Here is a 25,611-nt window from a genome sequence, read left to right on the forward strand (position 1 = left end):
TGGGCATGGATTTAATTTAAAAAGTATCAAAGGTTTGCACTGTGTGCTGTTTAATCATCATGTTTATCAGGCAAGGAAAAATTACCGGAAGGACCATGGGGAGAGGGTTATCTTAAGGAGCAGTAGCTTGGGAAATTGACAATAACTACAAGGTAATTTACTGCTAACTTTCACTTTCATTAATATAACATTTCCCGCTAATAATTACAGTGCATGTAATATACTAATTAAATGGAAAGCATTATCGCTAATTTTCTTCTTGCTGAACTCAAGGAATTGTATAACAAGAGGATTAAAAAGCATGTGTAGTTATACCATGTTTAATTCACAAGCAAATTGGGCAGCCCATAGCATTTTGATATGGCATTCTGTTACTTTTTTTCTAGGAATTCTTATGGTCTCTCCTTTGGAAGTCTTCCTAATCTTTCCTGTTTGGCAGCAACCAATTGACATTTTAGCAGTACAAGTCAAGCAGCTTCTCATTAGAAGGAAATGTGAAATGTTGGTGGTCACTATATTCACATGAACAATACTTTGGGTTTCCTAATGCCTGTTATTTTGAACAGGTACAGATTTCAGTGTGATGTAGGCTGTAATGTTCCTCCCCTGGCACCACCTGTCAGGCTCCCACCCGTGGCTCCCACCAGGGAGAAACGTAGTTTTTATTTTTCTCTAGCTCACCCTAGCACAGATCTCACAAGATCCCACTGCTAGGCAGCACCACCAGTCACTCCCTGTAAACAATACTGCTAGAGACTTCGCCTTAGTCTCCCTTCTGAGCTTATTGTTACTTTGTGTCTGGGTGCACTTGCTGGCCACAACCCCCCTGTATATTTGTGCCAATAAAGCATACAGCCCTGGGTTGCCCTGGATACTTGATGATACACTATCTCTTCACCACTGCCAGCATTTGATACTGTTTCTCTGCCTTGGTAAATACCCTGCCCACCCTTCTGGTCTGTGCAAGCCCCAGCCAAGGATCAGGCTTTTGGTAAACCAATAAAATATTTATTTATAAACACCAGGAAATAACAAGATTACTTTAGGAATGTTCAACAAGCATATGGCTTCATATAGTGTCACTCTTTATGTTTCCAGTCTTATATATTCTGTCTAAATTCCAGCCAAATATAATCCAACCCACAATCAACTCCAATCCACACTCCACAACCAACCAACCACAACTCCCCCAAACAGAACCCTGAACCAACTGTCATCCTCTCATTTATACCTTCAGCCACTCAAACGCTCAGCCAATCACCATACAGCATTCTCCAGCATTCTAGCCCATGTACTCCCCTCCCTCACTCAGTCACTTACCATATATCACTTAATAAACCCGCACTTACCATATTTACAGATAGGGACATCACATAGTCCTCTTCAAGCAAGTAAGACATGAATAGGGCTTTAGGGGCCAGAGTGTTGGCTTGGAATCTAGATAGGCATCAGCTTGAATGTGGACAACCTATGAATCTTGGGAGGTGGCCTTAAGCAACTTACTGCCTGTCAGCATTCTCACAGTTATTAGTAGATGATATCCAATGCCCACGTTTCATTAGCGCAAGGATTTATGCTTGTACAATGAAAATTCCCCCCTCTTCTCCTCCTGTGTGTGCCCCACACCCTCCCCAAATCTGCTCCAAAGTTTGGGGGGAACATCCACAACATATTTAAGGGGGCGTGTTGGGAAAAGTTCTGTTGCACAAACTAAATCCTTGTGTTTATGCAACAAAAAACTTAATGTTACTTTGGATACGAGCCAATATTATTATTATTATTGTTGTTGTTGTTGTTGATAGTGCTACTTTGTGTACAAGCCAAAGTTGTTGTTGTTGTTGTTTGGTATAATGCCAAAATAGGCTTCTAAGCAGTTTAGAAGTATAACAACCAATTACACAAGCATTAAAATACAACCATCCATAATTTAAATATGCAGTATTTATTAGGGTAAAATGTCGCTGTGACCTTGTTTCTCATAAAATATAATAAATTTTAAAAATTGGAAAAGAGTTGCAGATGCTGGGGGGAGATGAAAGATGCTGAAGGAGCCCATTAGTGTCTGTGGAATACTAAATAAAATAAAAAAAGCTTAATGGTGTTATAGATATTAAGCTAAGCATTTCACAGAAATTTAAAAAACACATTTCCCCATCTGAAGTCTTACTGTTTAAGTAAGAGAGAAACAGGCAGGGAGGACAGAAAGGGAGATAATATGCAAAAGAGACACAGTGTAGAACCATTGCACTTTCATTAAAACTGACACAGATGGAAGCTAATGGAAGTTTTTTCATGTTTAATCTGTAAAAATAAAATGGAAGTATTAAGGGAGGAATAACGAAGGAGTACATGTATTTTAAAAGTAGCTGAAAGGTGCTGCTTTGTGGTTCTGCTCTATTCCATCTGGCTGCAACAGAAGGAGAGAAGGGAAGCAGGGCTGTTCCATTGGCTCTGCTGAGAGACTGGCTGACTTTTGGCTCTTCTTCTTATAAGAACATAAGAAGAGCCTGCTGGATCAGGTCACTAGAGCATCTGGTCCAGCATCCTGTTCTCACAGTGACCAACCAGATGCCTATGGGAAGCCTGCAAGCAAGAACTGAACCCAAGGGCACTCTCCTGTCCTGCAGCTTCCAGCAACTGGTTTCTTACCTAGCAATGGCCATTCCATCAGGCTACCTGAACTGTTTTCATCCCACCTGGACATTATATAGTTCATCTGAGTGATGGTCAGACTAGGGAGCAACCTGCAGTCTCTGCACTGGCCAGAGATGGATTGGAATGGAATGTGCAGGCTCACACAAATGGCACTTTTGTATCAGCATGACTTGGCTATGAACCTGTCACCGAAAACATGTGCTCTTGAGGCACTAGTATTGGGAGCGTTGCCAAGTGTAAGCTGGACTGTTAGTGAATATTACATATATTGTAGCAAGCACTGTGTCTCCAGGTGTAAAATAAGCTGATCAGGAGCAGCAAAATAATAAGAAGAGCAGACAGATTGTGGTAGATATATTTACATGTATGAACTGCATCTACAGTTGAGATGATACTGTTAGTACACTTTGGGTTATATGCAATGAAATGGTCCTGTTTGACTTCCACTTGCACAATGGAACTTCCCCTCCCTCTTCTCCCCCTGTGTCTTCCCAATTCTTGAGCAGATTTCGGGGGGACGTACAGGGAGACCAGAGGGAGGGGAAGGTCCATCGCGCACATGGAAGTCGTTGCGTGTGTGCGGCAACTTTGTTTGATACAGCCCTTTATTTATTCTGTATATGGTTTTTACTAGTTATTACATCACAATCCTATAAGTGTCTACTCAAACGTAAGTTTCACTGAGTTCAACAGAGCTTACTTCTAGGAAACTGGGTGTAGGATTGCAGCCTAAGAAATGTAAATGTCTTTCTGTACACCAGCCTGGTTAGCATAGAACACTTTTCAGCTAATGTATGGCTTTGAGTTGATGAACAAGCATGCTAGTGTGTGGAGCAAAAATTATGGCTGCTTTTCTCCTCTGGTCCTGTTGTTGACATGCTATCCACAACTAAGCCATGGTTTGGCTTAGTTTAGCGTTATGTGTGAACCCAGAGTTGTGGTTTGTCTTGCTCCAAAAAACCCCAAAGCATAAGCTAAGAGCAAACTTTGACTTTGTGTTATACGTGCAAACTGGGCTGATATATGAAAAGTAATTTACATTTCTTAGACTGCATTCCTACTCTGGTTTCCTGGAAGTAAGCCCCATTTGTCTCAGTGGTTTGGCTTAGAATTACATGTGAATAAGGCTTAAGTGTCTGTTTAAAGATGTGAACATGGCAGACCTGCTGCTGATGTGTTGAATCATTTGCCACCCCATGTGTTTCTGAAATATTGTAATCCTGTTGACAAGGTATCGTACTTGAACCCTGGACCAATAACACAAATTATTGAAGAGGAAAGATATGTAATCAGTAGCGTGGTGGCAAATTCAGAAGTGCAGAGTCCCTTCTTGATAGTCAGAGCCATGGCCCCTTCTAAGGTTATAAAACTGTCTGGAATAATCTGGCCAGGCTTGAATACTGCTTTCTGCTTCTCTATCACAGCCACCATTTGACTGTCTTTTCTCACTGTCAGAAAGATTGCTTAAATTACTGAATACTTGTCTACACGTTATCTCCGGCTCCTACCAAACTGCTTGATGATGTAGATGGGATGCTATCATCAGGATTCACTGTCTTCTGTAATTACAGAATTCTCACTCTTCACAATTTGTCTTAGCTTTTGAAGTAGGAACCAGTAAAGGCTTGCTTGCAATTGATACTCATTGGTACTTTTCCCAGTGGTTAACACCCCTCTTTTCATGCTAAATGTCTTGTATCATGGTCCCAAAACAGTAAGGGGCCCAAGACCCCCAGAGACCCCTGCTGTCTACAGCCCTGTATGTAATAGATATTCTGCTACAGAACATTGAGCGTTGCAAATTCATGGAGGCTAAGGTTATCAGTGGCTACAAGCCATGGCGTCTATATTCTGTCTCCACTATTAGAGCAAGTATGCCCCTAAATACCAGTTGCTGGGATTCACAAGTGGAGAGAGATTATGCTCAGGTCCTGCCTGCGGGCTTCCCATGGTTGGTCACTGTGAAGTCAGGATGCTGGAACTGATGCGCCTTTGGCCTGATTCAACAGTTTCTTCTTCTTCATTACATTTGTATACCACCCCATAGCTGAAGCTCTCTGGGCAGTTTACAACAATTAAAAACATTAAAAATAAATATACAAATTTTAAAATATTAATTTTTAATTTAAATTTTAAAAAATTTGTAAAAAGCCACCACTGAGAACGCCCTCTCCCTTGTTGCCATCCTCTGAGCTTCCCTCGGAGTAGGCACCCGGAGGAGGGCCTTTGATGTTGAGTGCAGTGTATGGGTGGGTTTGTAAAACAGTATTGAAGGGCAATAATGACATAGCTATTCAGTGATATAAATTGCAAAAGACTATTTTGTGTCAAGCTGAGCAAAGCCAAAGGTTGGCTTAGCATTTCAGCTCTCTTGTCGCTAACCATGAGCTATAGCCAGAACTCTATAAAAGAGATGCCAGGATGACAGATTCATTCACAGAGGAACCGTATGATGAAGAACCAGAAATTTTAGAATGTGAGCTGAAAGCTGCTCTTAAAATACTTGGAAAAAACAAATCACTAGGAACAGATGGCTTACCAATAGAGTTGCTACAAGCTACTGTGACTGAATCTGTCCAAATTGTGACAAAACTTTGTCAAGAAATATGGAAAACAAAACAATGGCCCACAGACTGGAAGTGTTCAATATACATCCCAATTCCAAAGAAAAGGGGATCCCAGGGAATGCAGTAATTATCAAACTGTTGCCTTAATATCCCATGCAAATAAAGTAATGCTCAAGCTTCTACAACAAAGGCTGTATATTGAGTGAGAAATGCCAGACATCCAAGCTGGATTTAGAAAGGGAAGAGGCACCAGAGATCATTTCGCAAACATACATTGGATAATGGAACGGAGCAAGGAATTTCAGAAGAAAATCACCCTGTGCTTTATAGATTACACCAAAGCAAAACATAGATTACTGTGTAGGTCATGAAAAACAATGGAATGCTTTAAAAGAAATGGGGGTGCCACAGCATCTGATTGTCCTGATGTGCAACCTATACTCTGGACAAGAGATACTGTAAGGACAGAATATGGAGAAACTGACTGGTTCCCAATCGGAAAGCGTGTGAGACGGGTGTATTTTATCACCCTATTTGTTTAATCTATACACAGAACATATCATATGGAAAGCGGGATTGAATCAAGATGAAGGAGGTGTGAAAATTGAGAAATATCAATAATTTAAGATATGCAGATGATACCATACTACTAGCAGAAACCAGTAATGATTTGAAATTTTGAAATGAATGCTGATGAAACTTAAAAAGGAAAGCAGAAAACCAGGACTATAGCTGAACGTCAAAAAGGCTAAAGTAATGACAACAGAATTTTTATGTAACTTTAAAGTTAATGAGGACATTGAACTTGTCAAGGATTATCAATACAGTAGGGCCCCGCTTTGGTGGTGCTCTGCTTTACAGTGTTCCACCAATACAGCGGTTGTCAATTGCAGAAAGGCCCCATTCCTACGGTGCTTGTTCCAGTTTTACGGTGGTTTTTGGGTGTTGGGCACCATTTTTGTCAATGTTAGTCAATGCATTTCGCTTTACATTGGATTTCGCTTTACAGCGGCAGTCCGGAAGAGAAGTCACCGTATGAGTGGGGCCCTACTGTACCTTGGCACAGTCATTAACCAAAATGGAGCCAATGGTCAAGAAATAAGAAGGGTAGAACTGGGGAGGGCAGCTATAGAGAACTAGAAAAGGTTCTCAAATGCAAAGATGTATCACTGCACACTAAAGTCAGACTTTTGTGTGGTCTCACTAAGCCATAGTTTGGCTTACTGTGTTGTGCAAAATAGTCCCAAAAGTCAACCTTAACCACTGTTAAGGTTGCTGCTTACAACCCTTAACTATAGCTAAGGCTGAAGGAGTGTGATCTCATGACTTGGGTATTTTAAAAGAAAACTGTTTAATTTCAGAAGAAAGTTGTGTATATATGTGCTTCTTTGAGAAACATGTGAGATAACACATATTTGTGTGTTATTAAAAAAGAGAGCTTGTGATTAACAGTGATTGCCATTTTGATTTAGTCATTTGATATTGCATGTGAGGTTATTCTCTGTGTTACGCAAGTATTAGCAATTTACAGTTTTGTCTTCTAGGCCAGGATTGACATCCTTGGACTGTAGATTTCGAAGGAACTGAAAGCAGGATTTATTTCTTTTCTGTTTGAGATGGTTGATGGAATATTCCTATTTGTGTACTTCCAAACTGTATTAGAAGATTGCCATTTTACTATGCAAACAAGATGAGACTTTTAGTGGCTCGTTACACTGCATTTGTCAAAAGCCAATTTGATCTCTGTGCCTTTTTAAATATCTGGTTCGGTGACTCAAGACCCAAATCTCCCTACAGCAAAAATGCTCACTTGTTTACCTTGAGGGTCTGTCTTTTTCTTTTTCACAGGGTCCTTGCTTGTCTTTCCCTTGTCTTGAGATCTCCTACGGGCTAGGCTCCCTGTACCTAAGTCTTCCTGGTTGTGTGTTTTTGTCAAACATTCCATGTTCTTCCTTTCTTGCCAAGGCTGGGAGGCAAGTGTGGTTGTTGAGCAGTGTGTTGTGCCACCCAGAGCACTCCCTCTCATATGTAAAACTGCTGTAGTGCACATTGTGGATTTTCCTGTGCAATCGATATAGCTAGAGGCATTTTGTTTTCGGATAATGAGAGTTTCATCTTTCATTAATCTACATTGGAAGAGGCAGAGTATTCTTCTCCTTGACTTAGGGAAGTTAGCTGTGATGAAGTTTTAGACCCTGTGCTCATGATGCATGCCAAAATGGTATTCAGCATAGTTAAAACTCATTGCAAGACTTTCAGTAGCGACAGCTGTCATTGTGCTTGGTAATAATAAAAGTATATAGAAAAAATTTATTCCAGGCTGCCACTGAGGGATGAAAACTGGGCTGTGGCTTTATCCTCCTCCATTATTCCTGAGCTTTTGAAACCAACAGTAGTTTTGTATTATTTTGTTTAACAACATTTACATACCATGTTATATTTTAAAAATTCCAAAGCAGTGTATAACAATAAAAGCACACCATGAGCAATAAAAACAGTGTAAAACAGTAGAACAAAATCCAAGTATAATACAATATCCACAGCAACCAGTGGCATGTGCTAGTCCAATATTAATGACCAAAAAATGCCTGGGTAACAAGGATGTTTTTAGCATCTACTTCACATATAATACAGTTGGCACATGCCTTGTTTCCTTTGTTAATCAACCAAGAAGTTGCTTAAGCATTTTCTAAAGACTAACCATGTAATTTCCTTCTGTGACTGTATTGAAGGTGACATTCTGGAAGACTGAAAATAGTTAATTCCCTATTTGTTCTCTGTGGATGGATTGCACAAGCAGTGATTGACACACAAAATACTGCTTTGAAAGGTTAAGGTGGCAATGCTTTCAGGACTCATCATACAATTTGTGAACAGTTGAAATTTCCAGAGAAGTAGCCATGTTAGTCTGCTGCAGAAAAAAAGAACAGACTCTTTTGGCATCTTAAAGACTAATAGGTTTATTATGGCATACAATTTTGTGGGCTATAGTTCCAATTGCCATCCATGTTGTTTGTTTACTGAGAAAGTCCTACATGAACGGGCCCTTTCATTATGCCTTGCCCACACAAACTATCCTGTAGATGATCCTACGCCTCTGTGGTTGTGGTTCTCCACATTCACTTCTGCCTATGGTCTAGGCCCAACGTTATGTTCTGTGATACAAATTCTAGAGTACATGGTATATCCTTATTCTCAGGTGGCCACGTTCAAAGGACAATGGCTACAGTAGGCAATCTTTTTTTCTTATCACGGTACTGTCATATTACCATGATGATTGTGGATTACTTTGCATTTAAGTAAATCATACTAGTGGCTAACAAGTGGGACCTGTATCTATTTTATTTATTTATTTATTATTTGATTTTTATCCCACCCTTCCACCCAGCAGGAGCCCAGGGCGGCAAACAAAAGCACTAAAGACACTTTAAAACAACATAAAAACAGACTTTAAACTACATTAAAACAAAATGTCTTTAAAAACATTTTTCCAAACAGCTTTCAAGACACCTTTCTTTTAAAAAAAGGTTAAAAACATACTGTTTTTAAAAAAGGTTTAAAAACATATTAAAAAGCAATTCCAACACAGACGCAGACTGGGATAAGGTCTCAACTTAAAAGGCTTGTTGAAAGAGGAAGGTCTTCAATAGGTGCCGAAAAGATAACAGAGATGGCGCCTGTCTAATATTTAAGGGGAGGGAATTCCACAGGGTAGGTGCCGCCACACTAAAGGTCCATTTCTTATGTTGTGCGGAATGGACTGTGACGCCCTTCCCTGGCTCTCCCTGTCAGGTTCCTACCTGCTCGTGGTTACTGCCTGTCTCTAGGCACCACCAGGGACTCCACCAGTCCGGACTGTCCTTTTATATGGTTTCTCTCCCCGCTCTAGCACAGATCTCAACAGATCCCCCTGCTAGGCAGCACCACCAGTCACGTCCTATAACCAGTAGTCCCAGAGACTCTGCCTGAGTCTCTCTATCTGGTTACCTCTGTGACTGAGTGCTAAAGCTGTCCCAATCCCTTTGATTTACTCAGATTGCTTGTAATTCTGGTTTGCTCTAAATACTTGTGGTGTTATATTCTTCCCTTCACCCACTGCCACCATTTGCCACTCTTCAGCCTTGGTTATTTACCTCACCCTCCCTTCTGGTCTGTGAAACCCCAGCCAAGGATCAGGCCTTTGGTAAACCAAATAAGTATTTTATTATATAACAGAGATAACAAGATTTCTTTAAAAGGCACTTAAGCATATGGTTACATCTATTCCTGAGGTACTGGTCTTAGTATTAATCCGAACTCCACCCTCTCCTCTCAAAACCCACCAAAACAACCCTCTCAAGTCCACCAACGTCCACCAACATCCACACACGTCCACACCACATCCACCCAGATTTACCTGACATCCTTTCATTTATACTGTCAGCCATTTTAAACATTCAGCCAATCATCCAGCATTCTACTGCCCATTCACTCCCCCTTCCTCTTTCACTCCACTTACCATGTATCTTCTAAACAAACAGCACTTACCCTATTTACACTAATACAGGATCATCACATGGACCTCCTGATAAGATGGTATCTGCGGGAGGCCCTCACCTGCAGATTGTAGTGATTGACTGGGTATGTAAGGGATAAGACAGTCTTTCAGGTATCCTGGTAAATGGGTAGCAGTCTCGCTGCCGCATTTTGCACCAGCTGCAGCTTCTGGACCAACCTCAAGTGCAGGCCCACATAGAGTGCATTACAGTAATCCAGCCTGCCAGTTATCAGTGCATGGACAACAGTGGTCAAGCTATCCCGGTCCAGAAACAGTCACAGCTATTTTACCAGCCGAAGCTGGTATACTCATAGCCACCGAGATCACCTGGGCGTCTAGCGACAAAGATGGATCATGGATCTAACAATAATGTGCAAACCAGCCATCTTCTGTACCATTAAAGTCAAGTGAACGTCGAGTAATGAAGATGATCACTAGATTACTTAATGTAGTGCATGCTTATTTCTAGGTTAGTAATGCTGACTCAAATGAAAGGGTGATATTTCTCACAAAATTGCAAAGAAGTAGAATTATATTAGCTTTGCTGACTTGCAAGTCTGTTGGATTATTTTATAATTCTAAAAAGTACTTTGGTGCTAAGGCTGTTATATAAATTATAAGTAAAATAGTGTTAGTATCTTGTATATCAATGTATATATATCAAGTATTTCAGACTTTTAAACTTACAATAGCTTAAATCAGGTATTTTTAAAATGTGTCATACTACGTTTTTAAGACATTAGGAAAAAGTTTAACAGGGTTCATTTAGGAATGAATAGAACTGGATAGTTACTTGTTTATTTTTAAAATAGTACTAAAATTGGTGGATATTGGAAATGTTATTTATTGTTTTTTAAGCATTGCGTCTGATCTGACCAACCCAAGAAGGTATATACAGCCAGGGGTGGGGAACAATTTTGCATCTGTAGGCCAGGTCCTTATCAGGCCCCACCCTTGCAGGCCAAATTTTACTGATGGGCAGGACAACCCACCTGTCAATGACATGACATCATTAAAGCTTAGCTGGATGTTATCAATGTAATGAAATATATTATAAATAAGTAGACATACAATGCAGTTATGTTATCAGTGGGAAGAGCCTTTAGGATTTAGCACTGAAATTACTAATGTTTAATGTACTCATTATTAATGTGATTGTGGACATGCATTCAGCATAGCTAGGATATACTCATATAAAATATAAGATTTCCAAGGGGAATAGGAATTATTCAATAACTAGTTTAGGCTTCTGCATATGTATAACATAATAATATGGTAGGCAGCATGCATTAAAAATACAGTGTTTACATTTGTAAGATGTTAAGAAAAAAGGGTTGTATTCTGTGTAGTGCTAAGTAGATTGTTCTGTAGATCACAAGAGAATGATCTCCCCCTCACCTTCTCCCATGAGCCCGATATCAAATACCCATTTCACAAAAGAAAATCTCATAATACTCAGAATCCCCCTCAAAAAAACAGGAGAAACACTTACAGCTGCCCAGACAAATAAAACACAGTAAAAAAAGTAGGCAACATCCCCCCCAAACCAGGCAGCTCTCAAAACAAAAAAATAAAAAATTCGGAGTGGTGGGGGGACCTTGGTGGGTGCTTAGGGGGTTATCTGAGGGTGTTCTGATGCCTCCTGTTCTAGTCAATTTAATTCTTGCAATCTTGAGGATGGGGTTGCCAATGGAAAAAGTAGTCCTTTTGAATTTCATCTGCCTTGCTGCAGTACCTGATTTGCTTTCTGCTTTGGGGGCTGGGGTGGGGAGAGTATGTGTGTGGGGGAGGTGAAAGAGTATCCACCTCCCTAATCCACCACTGTATGTGGCCCTCAGAATGAAAAAGGTTGTCCACCTATGCTCTGATCCTGGACACTACATGCTGAGAAGTCTAGAGGTAGAGGAATAAACAACATCATGGACGGTTCCGGGGATACTATATTTCCAGCCCTGGATTTATATTTATATGCTACCTTTTAGGCCTGTGTTGCTGATTGTGGGCTTCAATTCACCTGTTTTTCCCTTTTCACATCCAAGCAAAACCATTCACCACCTAAGTAAATACAGCTCATTTGACTTCTTTTATTTGGTTTTCATGTGTGTATTTTCCTCTTCAGGATAAGGAAGCTGTGGAAGGTGTTTCTGTAGGGGCCATTTTTTCAGACTATCAGCGAGTCCGTGTGGAAGATGTGTAAGTAAAACAAGCCTCTACTTGTAGTGCATGGAAAGCAAGTCATGGCAATGCTACTATTGATTTTAGTAGTTATGGGATGCACCCATAAACTAGAATTGTTTTTAATTAAAATAAATAAATAAAATTAAGGTAGTGTAAAGTTGAAGATGGTGCTTTACTCGGTATGAATGGCAACATGCTGTTTGTGCACAGTTTACACTTTGAAACACTGAGTATTTTCTCTATGTACTTATCTACACTACATGTGAGCTTAAGCTGCTGCACAATTCATCTGCATACACCACTGTAAAATTGGGGAAAGAGTCACGCTGTAACTCTTCCAACCTTTTCTGTGTTTTTTTTTTTGGCTAATTGGCTAGTTTGCATGGAGTTAATTGGATGTTTTTAAGACTCAACTAAAATGGTACCCTTGAGGATTGCAGGTCTGATTGGACTAATATCACTCCTGTTTTTGGAGAAATATCACAGTGCAAAGATTTGAGTTTTTAATGCACACTTTGCTTCTAAGTGATTGCATGTAGAACAGTGGTTCCCAAGCTTTATGAGTATGGGACCCCCTTTGTAAGCGCAAAAAAATTCATGAACCCCCCCCCCCCACGCTAATGTAATTTTAGTCTCTGTTAATTGAAAAAATGGTGCATGGCAAAATCACATCTCCAAATGTCGCTTTCCATAAAAAGCTCCCTGCAGACAGCTTTCTTTTCTTAATGCAAAGGTTCATCAAATTGGTATCCCCCTCCCCCCCAATCTGAAGATGTACAGGCCTGTCTCCCAACACCAGTGGGTTACAGTGTTGGACTAAGAACCAGGTTCAAATCCACACCCAGCCATGAAACCCACTGGGTGACCTTGGACCTAACACAGTCTCTCAGCCTGACCTATCTCACAGGGTTGGTGTAAGGATAAAATGGAAAGGAGGGGAACCATGTGCACCACCTTGAGAAACTTGGATATAAATGCAGTAATAATTAAATAAATAAATACATTTCAGGTGCATTATGTGGACCCCAGCCTTAGCTAATCTGCTGAGCTTTTTAAAAATCATCATCACAAAACAGCAATGTGGTAGTGATGGGGATGCTAGATTGTGAAGACAAAAGGGTGGATAGATTGAGGAGGGCGGTTAGTGCTTTTAAGCCTTGGGATGATCATCAGAACTGATGACTTGGTGAGTGTGCACTTGGGGAATGGGAGTGGAGCAGAAGACAGATCAGCGCATGCACACAAACTCACCTGCCCCTCCTGCAAGCATCTGCAAGCATGCATGCATTCAGGCACATGGGAGGGGGAAAGCATCAACTGCTGCAGCATCTTGGAGAGTGAGATTGGGGGGACTGAATGTAGGTGGAAGAAAGGAGGGACACTGATACACACACAGTCTCAGAGATGGGGGGCTAGGAAATCCTGAGCTTCCTCATGGCTCCTTGGCTCCATCTGGGCTGAAGGCGAGATCTGGTCGACCTTGCAAATAAGAATAATTTTTTAAAGGAGGTGAGAGCAAAGCAGAAGTCAAGAAAGGCAGGCAGGGAGGCTGCCAGGAAGGGGGAAAGCAGCCTCTCCTTGCAGCCTTGCTTATTTCTGCTTCATGAAAAGCCCTCTGCAATCGTTCTGAATAAGGGCATCATCAGCAGTGGCAGTGAGAGGAGTCGGGATAGTGATCCCCTCTTCTTCCTGGTAGTACCTCCTTCAGCCTCCTTTGGCATCTGCCATGTGTTTTATAGGCAGATGCCTGTCCTCAGCGCACCTGAAAGATGCTCTGGTGCTTCAGCAAAGTCTTCTCCTCTTGTTTGGAGCAAGGGGGAGGTGTCATCTGCAGCGGCAATGGGTAGCAGACAGTGTCCAAGGAATGAAGACTTTTTTTAAAAAATTAATAAATTCATTTCTTTACTGTTTGTTCCATCCATCCGTGGTCGGTAAAATGAGTGCCCGGCATATGCTGGGGGGTAAAGAAAGGCCGGGGAAGGAACTGGTGATCCCACCCCATATATACGGTCTCCATAGTAAACATCGCAAGCCGTCACCCTAAGAGTCGGAAACGACTCGCACTACAAGTGCGGGGACACCTTTTTTTTTTAATTTACTGTTTGCAGCCCCCTCTGGATTACTTCGTGGCCCCCCTGGGGGTCACGTCCCCCAGGTTGGGAACCACTGATCTAGAACATAGGTGGGATTTTTTCTTTCTTTCCCTCTCCATGCACCCCTCCATGATGCAGCTTTCAGATTAGAATGGCCAATGTAATGATCAGATTTGTCTACCTAATATTTGTCCCTCATTATTGAGTGTAATTACGGCTTGCAGTAATAATAATCTCACACATTTCTGCTTAAAACATTTCAGTCAATTGAGCTTCTAGAACTTTGTGGTCCACTCTGCACCTTTCTGTAGCCTATAGTGTTTTCCTGTCTATCATTTTCATTTGTGTGAAAATAAGGATGAAATAAAATGTAGGCCGCTGCAGCCTGTGCATAGGCTACACTACAGCATGCAGCTCACCTATTTCCACACAGATTACCCACCCACCAGTGCAGGGTTTCACTCCTTGTGTAGTGAGTGAGGAAAGAATACCTACAGAATTGCCTCTTAATTTTCTCAAAAATAAGTATTATTTATAGCAGGAATGGGGAACCCCCAGCCTAACAAACCCCCAGACAGTATGGCCACTGGTCAGGTTGATAGGAGTTGTTTCTGTACAGTGTTTGGCAGCAACAAGTTTCAGATCTCTGATGTAAAGTTTCAGGCACATGAACTGTCTAAAATATATATTGAGTAACTGTTCAGAATCTGTACTATCTAACAAAAATGGGATGCAAAAGAGAAGAATAAAAGGAATTGAATTGTGCCAATGTCTGGATGCTCAGAAAGTATATTAAGGTAAATATGGTAAAAAGGTTAGAAGCCAGTGAGGAGAGAGAGATGTAGCAGAAATGTGATCACCGAGCAGACAAGAAAAATTCAGCATGCAGCACCAAGCTGTATGAAAACGTAATGAAGAAAGATAGGGAATGGTGTGACCCATTAAATACAACAGTCAAGGCAAGCTAGAATAAGGACTTGTTATTATAATATCTTGTTATTTGAGAGAGAGGAAAGGACACATTTTGCAATTGAATAAATGATGGTTAGGAAAACAAAAAAACAATGCTTATACTGTACTCTCTGACCTGGTTAGAAGACTAAATAAGGACAAGGGATAGTGGAGTTTGGCACATCATGCTAAGCCAAGTGTGCTAGTGCACACTGCTCAAATTGCTCCAACACTGTTCTCTTTGCTGTGCTAGGATGAAAGAAAGCAGAGCACTAATGTAATGTTACATATGAACCAGCACTCAGGATTTGTTTCTCTCCAGACAAACCATGAGACCAAGCAATGAAAAAACCATATTGCACATAATTTACATAAGGGTGGTAGCAAAGACTAGGAGTGATTGAGTAGAGAGAGAAGCTTCCTTCACACTTTACTTGCATAAGGGTGGCTAGAGAGGGCAAGTTAAGTAGAAAGGGACAAGAACAGAATCTGTGGAATACCAATAGAAAACAAGAATTAAAAATTAGGGAAAGGGAGAATAGCAGAAACAATCGTGGGATAAAGCAAGAGAAAATAGAATCATGTCCAAACAGTGAACATTCAGAGGAAAAGAAAGAGTTAATTAAAATAAATGTATTTAGAACCCGAGAGAGATAAATAGAAGGGACAATATTACTATGTGATTTATTTTTCTGAACTTCTTAGTGCATTTTGTTTTATACTGGTTTTAATCTTTGTGCCATGTTGTAAGTTGCTTTGGATTACTTCTTAAAAAAAGGGATGAATAAGCGCAATGGGAAAAAAAAACTTGTGTGGGCACTCTGAAATGCTCCCATCTTGTAATTCTCATTTCAGCATCTTTGTGAGTTCTAGGTCAATTGTGCTAAGGTTTTTGAAGATCTGTGAACGTCTTTCACTCAGTCCAATCTCTTTTGGTTACCTTAGTTTTGATGCACGTGGAAATGTCCTGCCTAGAATGTCTCCCAAGTTCAGTGGACAACACCAGTTTGCATTAATTTCTGTGTATGCACATTCATTTCTGTGTATGATTCTAATCTCTCCATTTCAATAAATAGAATCTGTAAGGGCACATTTATTTACAAAAGCCTATGGGCTAGCCTGCTAGCATCCAGTGAGTAATCCTCACTGTTGTTGTTGTTATGTGCCTTCAAGTCGATTATGACTTATGGCAACCCTAAGAACATAAGAACATAAGAAGAGCCTGCTGGATCAGGCCAGTGGCCCATCTAGTCCAGCATCCTGTTCTCACAGTGGCCAACCAGGTGCCTGGGGGAAGCCCGCAAGCAGGACCCGAGTGCAAGAACACTCTCCCCTCCTGAGGCTTCCAGCAACTGGTTTTCAGAAGCATGCTGCCTCTGACTAGGGTGGCAGAGCACAGCCATCACAGCTGGTAGCCATTGATAGCCCTGTCCTCCATGAATTTGTCTAATCTTTTAAAGCCATCCAAGCTGGTGGCCATTACTGCATCTTGTGGGAGCAAATTCCATAGTTTAACTATGCGCTGAGTAAAGAAGTACTTCCTTTTGTCTGTCCTGAATCTTCCAACATTCAGCTTCTTTGAATGTCCACGGGTTCTAGTATTATGAGAGAGGGAGAAGAACTTTTCTCTATCCACTTTCTCAATGCCATGCATAATTTTATACACTTCTATCATGTCTCCTCTGACCCGCCTTTTCTCTAAACTAAAAAGGCCCAAATGCTGCAACCTTTCCTCGTAAGGGAGTCAATGAATCAGTGACCTCCAGTAGCATCTGTCGTGAACCACCCTATAATAATAATAAATAATAATAAATTTAATTTCTGTGTCGCCTATCTGGCCAATGGCCACTCTAGGCGACGTACAAAACAGTTAAAACACAATAGATAAAATACAACATACAATATAAAAACACTATAAGAACAATACAGCAGCAACAATATTAAAACAGGGTAGGAGGCATTTCATTCATAGCAATTAACCCTCCCCGGAGATCCCAAAGGCCTGTTGAAAGAGCCAGGTCTTTAAGGCTTTACGGAATACATTTAGGGAAGAGGCATGCCGGAGATCTTGTGGGAGGGAGTTCCAAAGAGTGGGGGCCGCCACTGAGAATGCCCTCTCTCTCGTACCCGCCAATCTAGCTGTTTTTGTCGGCGGGATTGAGAGAAGGCCCTGCGTGGCTGATCTTGTCGGGCGGCATAATTGGTGGCGTTGAAGGCGCTCCGTCAGATAAACTGGGCCGAAACCGTATAGGAATTTAAAGGTTAATACCAACACCCTATTCAGATCTTGTAAGTTCAAGTCTGTGGCTTCCTTTATGGAATCAATCCATCTCTTGTTTAGCCTTCCTCCCTTCTACTCCCTTCTGTTTGTCCCAGCATTATGGTCTTTTCTAGTGAACCATGTCTTCTCATGATGTGTCCAAAGTATGATAACCTCCGTTTCATCATTTTAGCTTCTAGTGACAGTTCTCGTCTAATTTGTTCTAACAGCCAATTATTTGTCTCTTTCGCAGTCCATGGTATGCGCAAAGCTCTCCTCCAACACCACATTTCAAATGAGTTGATTTTTCTCTTATCCCCTTTTTTCACTGTCCAACTTTCACATCCATACATAGAGATCGGGAATACCATGGTCTGAATGATCCTGACTTTAGTGTTCAGTGATACATCTTTACATTTGAGAACCTTTTCTAGTTCTCTCATAGCTGCCCTCCCCAGTCCTAGCCTTCTTCTGATTTCTTGACTATTGTCTCCCTTTTGGTTAATGACTGTGCCGAGGTATTGATTACCCTTGACAAGTTCAATGTCCTTTTTTTTTTTTCAATAATTTTTATTCAGATTTTCATAAAACATACAAGACAAAATCATAAAACATTCAAAGACAAAAAACAAAATCAAAAATAGTTAAACAAAAAGAAAAAAAGAAAAGAAGAAAAAAAAAAAAATAAAGAGTAAAATATTGACTTCCCATTTGTCAAAGATCAAATCAGTTATAAGTCTATAATATATAGCAATCCTGTCTCTTAAGTCATATTATAAAATCACTTTCCTCCAGTAGTTATCTTACTTAATCATCAAATCTCATAAACATTACTTTATTCTTTCCACAAAAAGTCAAAGAGAGGTTTCAATTCTTTAAGAAATATATCTATCAATTTTTTTTTCCAGATAAGCATATCGATTAATCCATCTCATTACTAATTATGATAATCTTATTGTCATAACCATAGTCAAAATAAACATTTCAATTAATCCATCACATCAGAATCTGTTAGGTTCAGTAATTTCAATAGCCATTGTTCTATTATCTCTATTAGTTCCATTTTCCATCTTCCATCTTCAGTAGTCTTGTTAAGTCCAGTAATTTCAATATCCAATCTTCCATTATCAGTATTCCATAATAATCTTGCTGTCAAAGCCATAGTCATATAATAAGAGTCTGATGGGAATTACCTCTATCCCAAATATTTTCTTGCCATCCATTCTGAATAAGTTGCTGAAATACTGCTGTAAAATCATATCTCTGTTCTTTTTTTCAAAATACACTGGGTCATCTCTTAAAAGTTTTTCCATTGTCACATGGCTGCAGTTAATTCCATAGATTTTCTCTATATTGGGCTCCATCACATCATTCCAGTCCAGAAGATAATCCATGCCATTGATAACTTTATCTCTAGAATCTTCATTAATTTCTTCAGAGATAACATTGAGTTCCAAACAATAGATTTTATTTCTAAAGTCCATAGACTCCAAATCTTGTTCCTGTTCCACGTTTGTTCCAATCTCCGGGATCTCCTCTCTCACAGGGACCCCTATTCCAGTCTCCAGGGTCTCCTCTCTCACAGGGACCCCTATTCCAATCTCCGGGGTCTCCTCTCTCACAGGGACCCCTTCCAGGGTCACCTCTCTCACAGGGACCCTTATATCTTTAATCTCCTGCTTCATTTTACTCAATTCAATTTTCGTTATCTCAATCTCATTCATTATTCTCTGAAACATAGTTATTTCCAGATTCTCAGCCACTTTCTTAATTGCCATTTTAAAAGAAAAATATAGGAAAACCACTTCTTATTTCAGCAACAATTGGGTTAATACTCCAAACTTGGTGACATCACAGTATAAACAGAGCAGACAGCCTTATCTCTCCAATAGTTAAGTAAACAAAATGCAGTTCCCAGGATCGAAGCAATTAATGGCAATCGTCAAGAAACAGATTCGTCAAAATAAAATAGACCAAAAAGAGAGTAGTCTCAAAACAGTATAATATTTTTCAAAATAAAAATCTGGAACAGAAATCCCTCTTCTGTGTGTATCTTTAGAATGCAAATCCAGGACAGCTTTTTGCAACAAAAACAGAGATAAGCTATTAATTAGTGCGTAGCAGAGAGAAGTTACGGCTCCCCAGTGAGATGTCAAAAACCGATCAATCTGGCAAATCTCTTTTAAACAGCAACAATTTAAGTCAAGTAAAAGAAAAATATAGAAAGAAGGGTGCTTGCCTGTTAGTGCGTTCTCTCTTAGAAGATAAGATGAACGTTCGCTTTAACAGATAGAGCTTGCTGTTGAAAATCCGTCCCACCTTCGTCGGCTGGACCTCGTCCCATAAATTAATGAGATCTGGTCGTCCCAACAAAAATAGGCTTTGAGGTTAATCTCTTCGTTTCTCCCTACCCGGGAGAAGTTTAATCAGTCAAAAAAAAAAGAAAAAACTGACTGATATATCTGAATAAGCTTCTTTTGAGGCAGGAGCCCGTCTCAAAAGCAGGCACAGGCTAAGTCACCCTTCCCGGAAGTCGACAAGTTCAATGTCCTCATTGTCAACTTTAAAGTTACATAAAAATTCTGTTGTCATTACTTTTGTCTGTTTGACGTTCAGCTGTAGTCCTGCTTTTGTGCTTTCCTCTTTATGTTTCATCAGCATTCATTTCAAATCATTACTGGTTTCTGCTAGTAGTATAGTATCATCTGCATATCTTAAATTATTCTCAATTTTCACACCTCCTTCATCTTGGTCCAGTCTCGCTTTCCGTATGATATGTTCTGTGTATAGATTAAACAAATAGGGTGATAAAATACACCCCATTCTCACACCCTTTCCGATGGGGAACCAATTGGTTTCTCCATATTCTGTCCTTACAGTAGCCTCTGGTCCAGAGTATAGGTTGTGCATCAGGACAATCAGATGCTGTGGCACCCCATTTCTTTTAAAGCATTCCATAGTTTTTCATGATCTACACCAGCCTTTCCCAACCAGTGTGCCTCCAAATGTTGCTGGACTACAATTCCCATCTTTCCTGACCATTAGCAATGCTGACTGAGGCTGATGGGAGTTGTGGTCCAGCAACATCTGGAGGCACACTGGTTGGGAAAGGCTGATCTACACAGTCAAAGTCTTTGCTGTAATCTATAAAGCACAGGGTGATTTTCTTCAGAAATTACTTGCTGTTCTATTATCGAACTTATGTTTGCGATATGCTCTCTGGTGCCTCTTCCCTTTCTAAATCTAGCTTGGATGTCTGGCATTTCTCACTCCATATATGGTAAGAGCCTTTGTTGTAGAATCTTGAGCATTACTTTACTTGCATGGGAAATTAAGGCAATAGTTCGATAATTACTGCATTGCCTGAGATCCCCTTTCTTTGTAATTGAGATGTATATTGAACGCTTCCAGTCTGTGGGCTATTGTTTAGTTTTCCATATTTGGTGACAAATTTTTGTCAAAATTTGGACAGATTCCATCTCAGTAACTTGTAGCAACTCTATTGGTATGCCATCTGTTCCTAGTGATTTGTTTCTTCCAAGTATTTTAAGAGCAGCTTTCACCTCACATTCTAAAATTTCTGGTTCTTCATCATATGGTTCCTCCATGAATGAATCTGTCATCCTGGCATCTCTTTTATAGAGCTCTTCAGTGTATTGCTTCCATCTTCTTTTAATTTCATCTCGGTCACTCATTGGTGTTCCCCTGTTGATTGTTCAACTTCCCTACTCTTGGTTTAAATTTCCCTTTAATTTCTCTAATCTTTTGGAATAGGGTTCTTGTTCTACCTTTTTTATTGTCCACTTCTATTTCTATACAATAACTATTGTAATAGTTCTCTTTGTCCCTACGTACTAGTCGCTGTATTGTTGCATTTAGGGTTCTAGGGTTCTAACCATGTTTCAATCTGATTCCTATATTGACCATTTGGTGATGTGCACGTGTACAGTTGTCTTTTTGGTTGCTCAAAAAATGTGCTTGCAAGAAACAAATTATTGGCTTCACAGAATTCAATAAGTCTTTCTCCTGCGTCATCTCTGTCTCCTAAGCCCCATTTCCCCACAATTCCTAGTCCTTCTCTGTTCCCTACTTTTGCATTCCAGTCCCCCATGATTATCAGCACATCTTGTTTTGGTGTGTGATCAATTTCTTCCTGTACTTCTACCTAAAATCTCTGGCAAGGAGTGTATTTACTAGTTAAAACTAGTGCGCCAACTGCACCAATTCCCAGAGATGTCTGATCTGGCCATGGTGATACATGCCTTTGTCACATCTTATTTGGAATACAGTAACGTGGTCTATGTGGGGCTGCTTTTGAAGAATGCTTGGAAACTTCAACTAGTCCAAAGAGCCACAGCCATATTGTAAGTGGGGCTGGTTACAGGGAGCACACGACTTCCTTGTTACAACAGTTCCATCAGTCTGTTTCCTAGCACAATTCAAAGTGCTGGTTGTGACCTATAAAGCGCTATAGAGCTCAGTTCCAGGCTATCTGAAGGACCATGAGCCTGTCAGAGGCTGAGCCTGAGATCAGTGGGGGAGGCCCTTCTCTTGGTCCCGCCACCCTCACAGGCATGTCTGGTGGGAACATGGGAAAGAGCCTTCTCAGTGGCTGCTTCCAGGCTCTGAAACTCCCTTCCAAGGGAGGTTTGACTGGTTCCATCCCTGCTGTCCTTCCATCAGCAGATGAAGACTTTTCTGTTCTGATAGGCTTTTGGGAACTGACTGCAAGGGCTATTAATTAGGGTGCTGTTTTTACTGATTTGTGTTCTTTTTAATCCTGTGTTTTAAATCATTTTAATTTTATAGTTTAATTACATTTTGTTAATTGTTTATATATATTTAACTGTAGTTGTTTTAATTTGTAAGGGATATAAATTAATAAAATAATAACAATAATAACTTCTACTCAGAAGTAAGCCCCACTGAGTTCAGTGAACTACTTCCAGGTAAGTGTATATAGGATTGTAGTCTTGGTAACTTTATATACCATCTCACATACCAGGGACATGATTCTTATGTTTGCGGGGTGAATGACCCTGATTTAAACTGTTTAATTGTTATATTTTAAATTAGTTGATCTTAATTTTTGTAGTAATTAAATGTGATTTTAATTTTGTAATGTGATGGTGGCTCCTCTGGCCTCCTGTGGGAGAAAACATAAAAATAAATAAATTCAGTTACTCAGAAGTGAGTTCCATTTAATTCAGCTAGTCTTATTTCTACTTTTTATAGTAGCACATGTTGCTGGTAGTGCAGGCACTGCATTTTTCTTTTACTGAAGAAGAATTTGTTGGTGGAACATTTTCTTCAAGCTGTCTTAAGCTTCTGAAAACATTTCACAGTTTGAAATATTTTGGTTTTAGTCACTGTAGGATGTGTGAGATATATAGTTACATAACCATTTTACAAATAGTGAGGACCTTTTCAATGGCTACACCAGCACTAGCTATTTATTTCTGGAAATATTTTATCTTTCTGTAAAATGGCCTCAAAAATATCTTTTAGCTATAAAAAAAATACAGTAATATAATTGTTAACATCCATGCACAAGATACAATGGCAGAACAAGTTGAAATACCACTTAAAAGCAGAGGAGAATAGGTTGGATTTCACCTGGCACCTAAAATAGAACATGTAAAATATAACCAATCAAACATGTTTGCAGCATTCCAAAGTTTGGGTGCCACCACAGAAAAGGCTGTCTTCAGTAGCAATCCAGTAGGCACCTGGAGGAGGACCTACAGTAATTAATTGTAGGTTCACATGCGATAGGGTGATGCTTTGGATGCCCCAGCCGAAGGTTGTTTAGAACTATGAAACTTTCTTCCTAGAAACTCATCAAGCTCCATGTTGATTTTCAAATGGCAAGTAAAGACCCTTCTTTTTAGGAACACTTTGGGGGAATGATTCTGACCCTTTGGTTGTTTTGTTTGACTATTTTTAATCAGTGGATAGATTTTTCTTTTTGTTATTCTCAAATCATAATTATGTATTGGATGTTTTGTTGTTTGTTGGGAGCTGCCTTGAGGACTTTTGTAGCCATTGGCCGGGATACAAACTGAATAAATAAAATAATTGAAAAGAAGTATAGAAGCCACAAAACTTGTGCTCAGTTCTTACTGTTGGGCTTCCCATAGGCATCTGGTTGGCCACTATGAGAAGAGGATGCTAGACTAAATTGGCCACTGGCCTGAACCAGCAGGCTCTTTGTATGTTTTTATGCTACCAAGGTTCAAAGACCCACACAACCACCTCAGTCAGCCCAAGAGGGTTTTGGATTCCAGCTTTTCTAACAACATTCCATGCTGCATGGCCTACGCTCTTTGAATTGGGTGGAATTTCAAAAACCTTTTGCAACATATTTCAAGGAACTGCTGGTTAAAGTGGACGAAAACTTAAAAATCAAAACATTGGGCATTCCAAAAGTAAGCCTTTGGATCCCAGCCCATGTTTCCACTTTTTTGAAAAATAAATAAATGAAAATATATAAGGGACATTCTAGAACCATTAAAGCTTTCCAATTTATAGCAAATTAGACTTTATGTTAGATTTCATATTATTTTTGCTAGAAAACGGAACACTGTTCCATCCGAAAACTGCATAATCTTGCACCATTAACTTCACTAGAGTGAGTAATCCTATGTAACTCAATAGGGCTATTCATAGTAATAAGAGTAAGAACCTATGTTCTTGTTTGCTGGTTCAGTGTAATATGTGTGTGTATATAGTGTTTTAGCTAACATTACATTTATTCAGATTATTCAGATTCTTCCATATATAACTTGTTTAAGAAATGCACTTGTTTAATAGATAATTTTCTTACTCATGATTTGTCATTTTAAGAAAGAAAATAGAATTCCATTTAAAATTTCCCCAAAGTAGAATTTAAACATTTTGTTTATTGAAATAAAATCTTGTTGCAACATTTTGAATACCTACAACAGCAAGCAAAACTAAACAGTAATAAGAGACTGGAAGCTGAGAAATTGAACATGCCACCATGTTTATGTTGATGTAATTAGTGTCAGTGTATTTATCATTGGTGGTTTACAGCAGCTCACTGCTTTAAGGCAAATCTGTTAGTAGGGCTCAGCTATGTTAACTTATTATAAAACTATATTGGTTGGATCCTGACTCTCCGTCCCCACAATGGTGGTAGCATTCTCCAAGTGTCCTGCTCACGTCTGCTGGCAAAAAGTGGCGAAGACATTTTTTGCTGATTGCCCCTTCCCCCTGCAGTACTCAGTGCCACCTCCTATACTATTCCAGAGGGTCTTCCAAAACCATGGAACCTGCTGGAGCAAATTTTCAGAGGGAAAGGGGAATTGACAAAAATTGCATCCTCTCCCATTCCACAAACAGGATTTTTCTGCTGGATCAAAAGCCTTCCATGAATGGAAGGAACCCTTCCATTTAAAATCTGTTTTTATGATATTTTTAGTGCTTTTGTTTGCCTCCCTGGGCGCCTACTAGGAGAAAGGGTGGGATATAATTCTAATTAATAAATAAATTTACAGAAGGCAAAATCTGGAGTCAAGCCATTGAAACAACATCAGGCAATTAATAATCAGTCTTAAAATCACTTTTCATAAATATAATTTTCAGTTATGAGTCTTTTAAAGGGGTGATATGCATTTGAATCCTTTTAACATTTTTTTCTAAAATCTATTTTATTTTTCTTATTTTCAGTGCATGCATGATTTTTAATCCTATTTCTTAGCCGATTGTGCTACTGGCTGTTCACAAAATTGTTCTTTATCACAATATAGTAGCTGCATTATTTGTGGGCTTGGCTGCTTAATTTTGGGAAGTGTATGCTTGAGGTCTTCAATTCCTTTCGTTTATTTTTTTTTTGTATGCTGCTAAATATATGATTGTATGGGTGTTGACACAAATTTACAATGGGTGAAATAAAAAGTTAAACTTGCAGAAGAATGCATCCTATCAAACAAAGGGAAGATAAGAGCATAACATTTTCCCTATTTTATATAAATCCTTGTCTATAACAATACAGGCTTCAGGAACCTAAGCCCATCCCTTTCCTGTCGAGCCTTGGAAGTGAATTGTCTAAATATATGCCTCCCTTAAAGCTGAGCAAATATTGCTGGCTACAATGAACCCAAGTGGTATTTAATATTCCAATGATATTTTGAGTAAATATGAGGTCAAATTATAAATGTTGACTTTATTACTTGGAAATTAGATTCATATAGATGGTATTTTATTTTGGGGTAAATTATAATTAATAGGGTTTGGACACAGACAGTCCTTAAGGGGTATACTGATTCTATCTATTTTTCCCTTTAAAAATAGCTAGAAATTGGTCTCATGCCTTTATAACTTCGTTTGAATCCTCTGATTTGACAA

At 39.6% G+C, this 25,611-nt stretch overlaps 1 protein-coding gene across 3 annotated transcripts in view; it reads left to right on the plus strand.

The window, feature by feature from the left end:
• The window catches only part of DPH6 (diphthamine biosynthesis 6), a 374,050-nt gene that overhangs the window by 54,507 nt on the left and 293,932 nt on the right, over positions 1 to 25,611 (plus strand). For all 3 annotated transcript variants that reach the window (XM_061611524.1, XM_061611525.1, XM_061611526.1), the window contains exon 4: positions 11,879 to 11,952. In XM_061611524.1, the coding sequence (XP_061467508.1) occupies positions 11,879 to 11,952 (74 nt within the window). The remainder of the gene's footprint in view (positions 1 to 11,878; positions 11,953 to 25,611) is intronic.

This window comes from Rhineura floridana, chromosome 2 (genome assembly GCF_030035675.1).
Source record: "Rhineura floridana isolate rRhiFlo1 chromosome 2, rRhiFlo1.hap2, whole genome shotgun sequence".
NCBI lineage: Eukaryota > Metazoa > Chordata > Lepidosauria > Squamata > Rhineuridae > Rhineura > Rhineura floridana.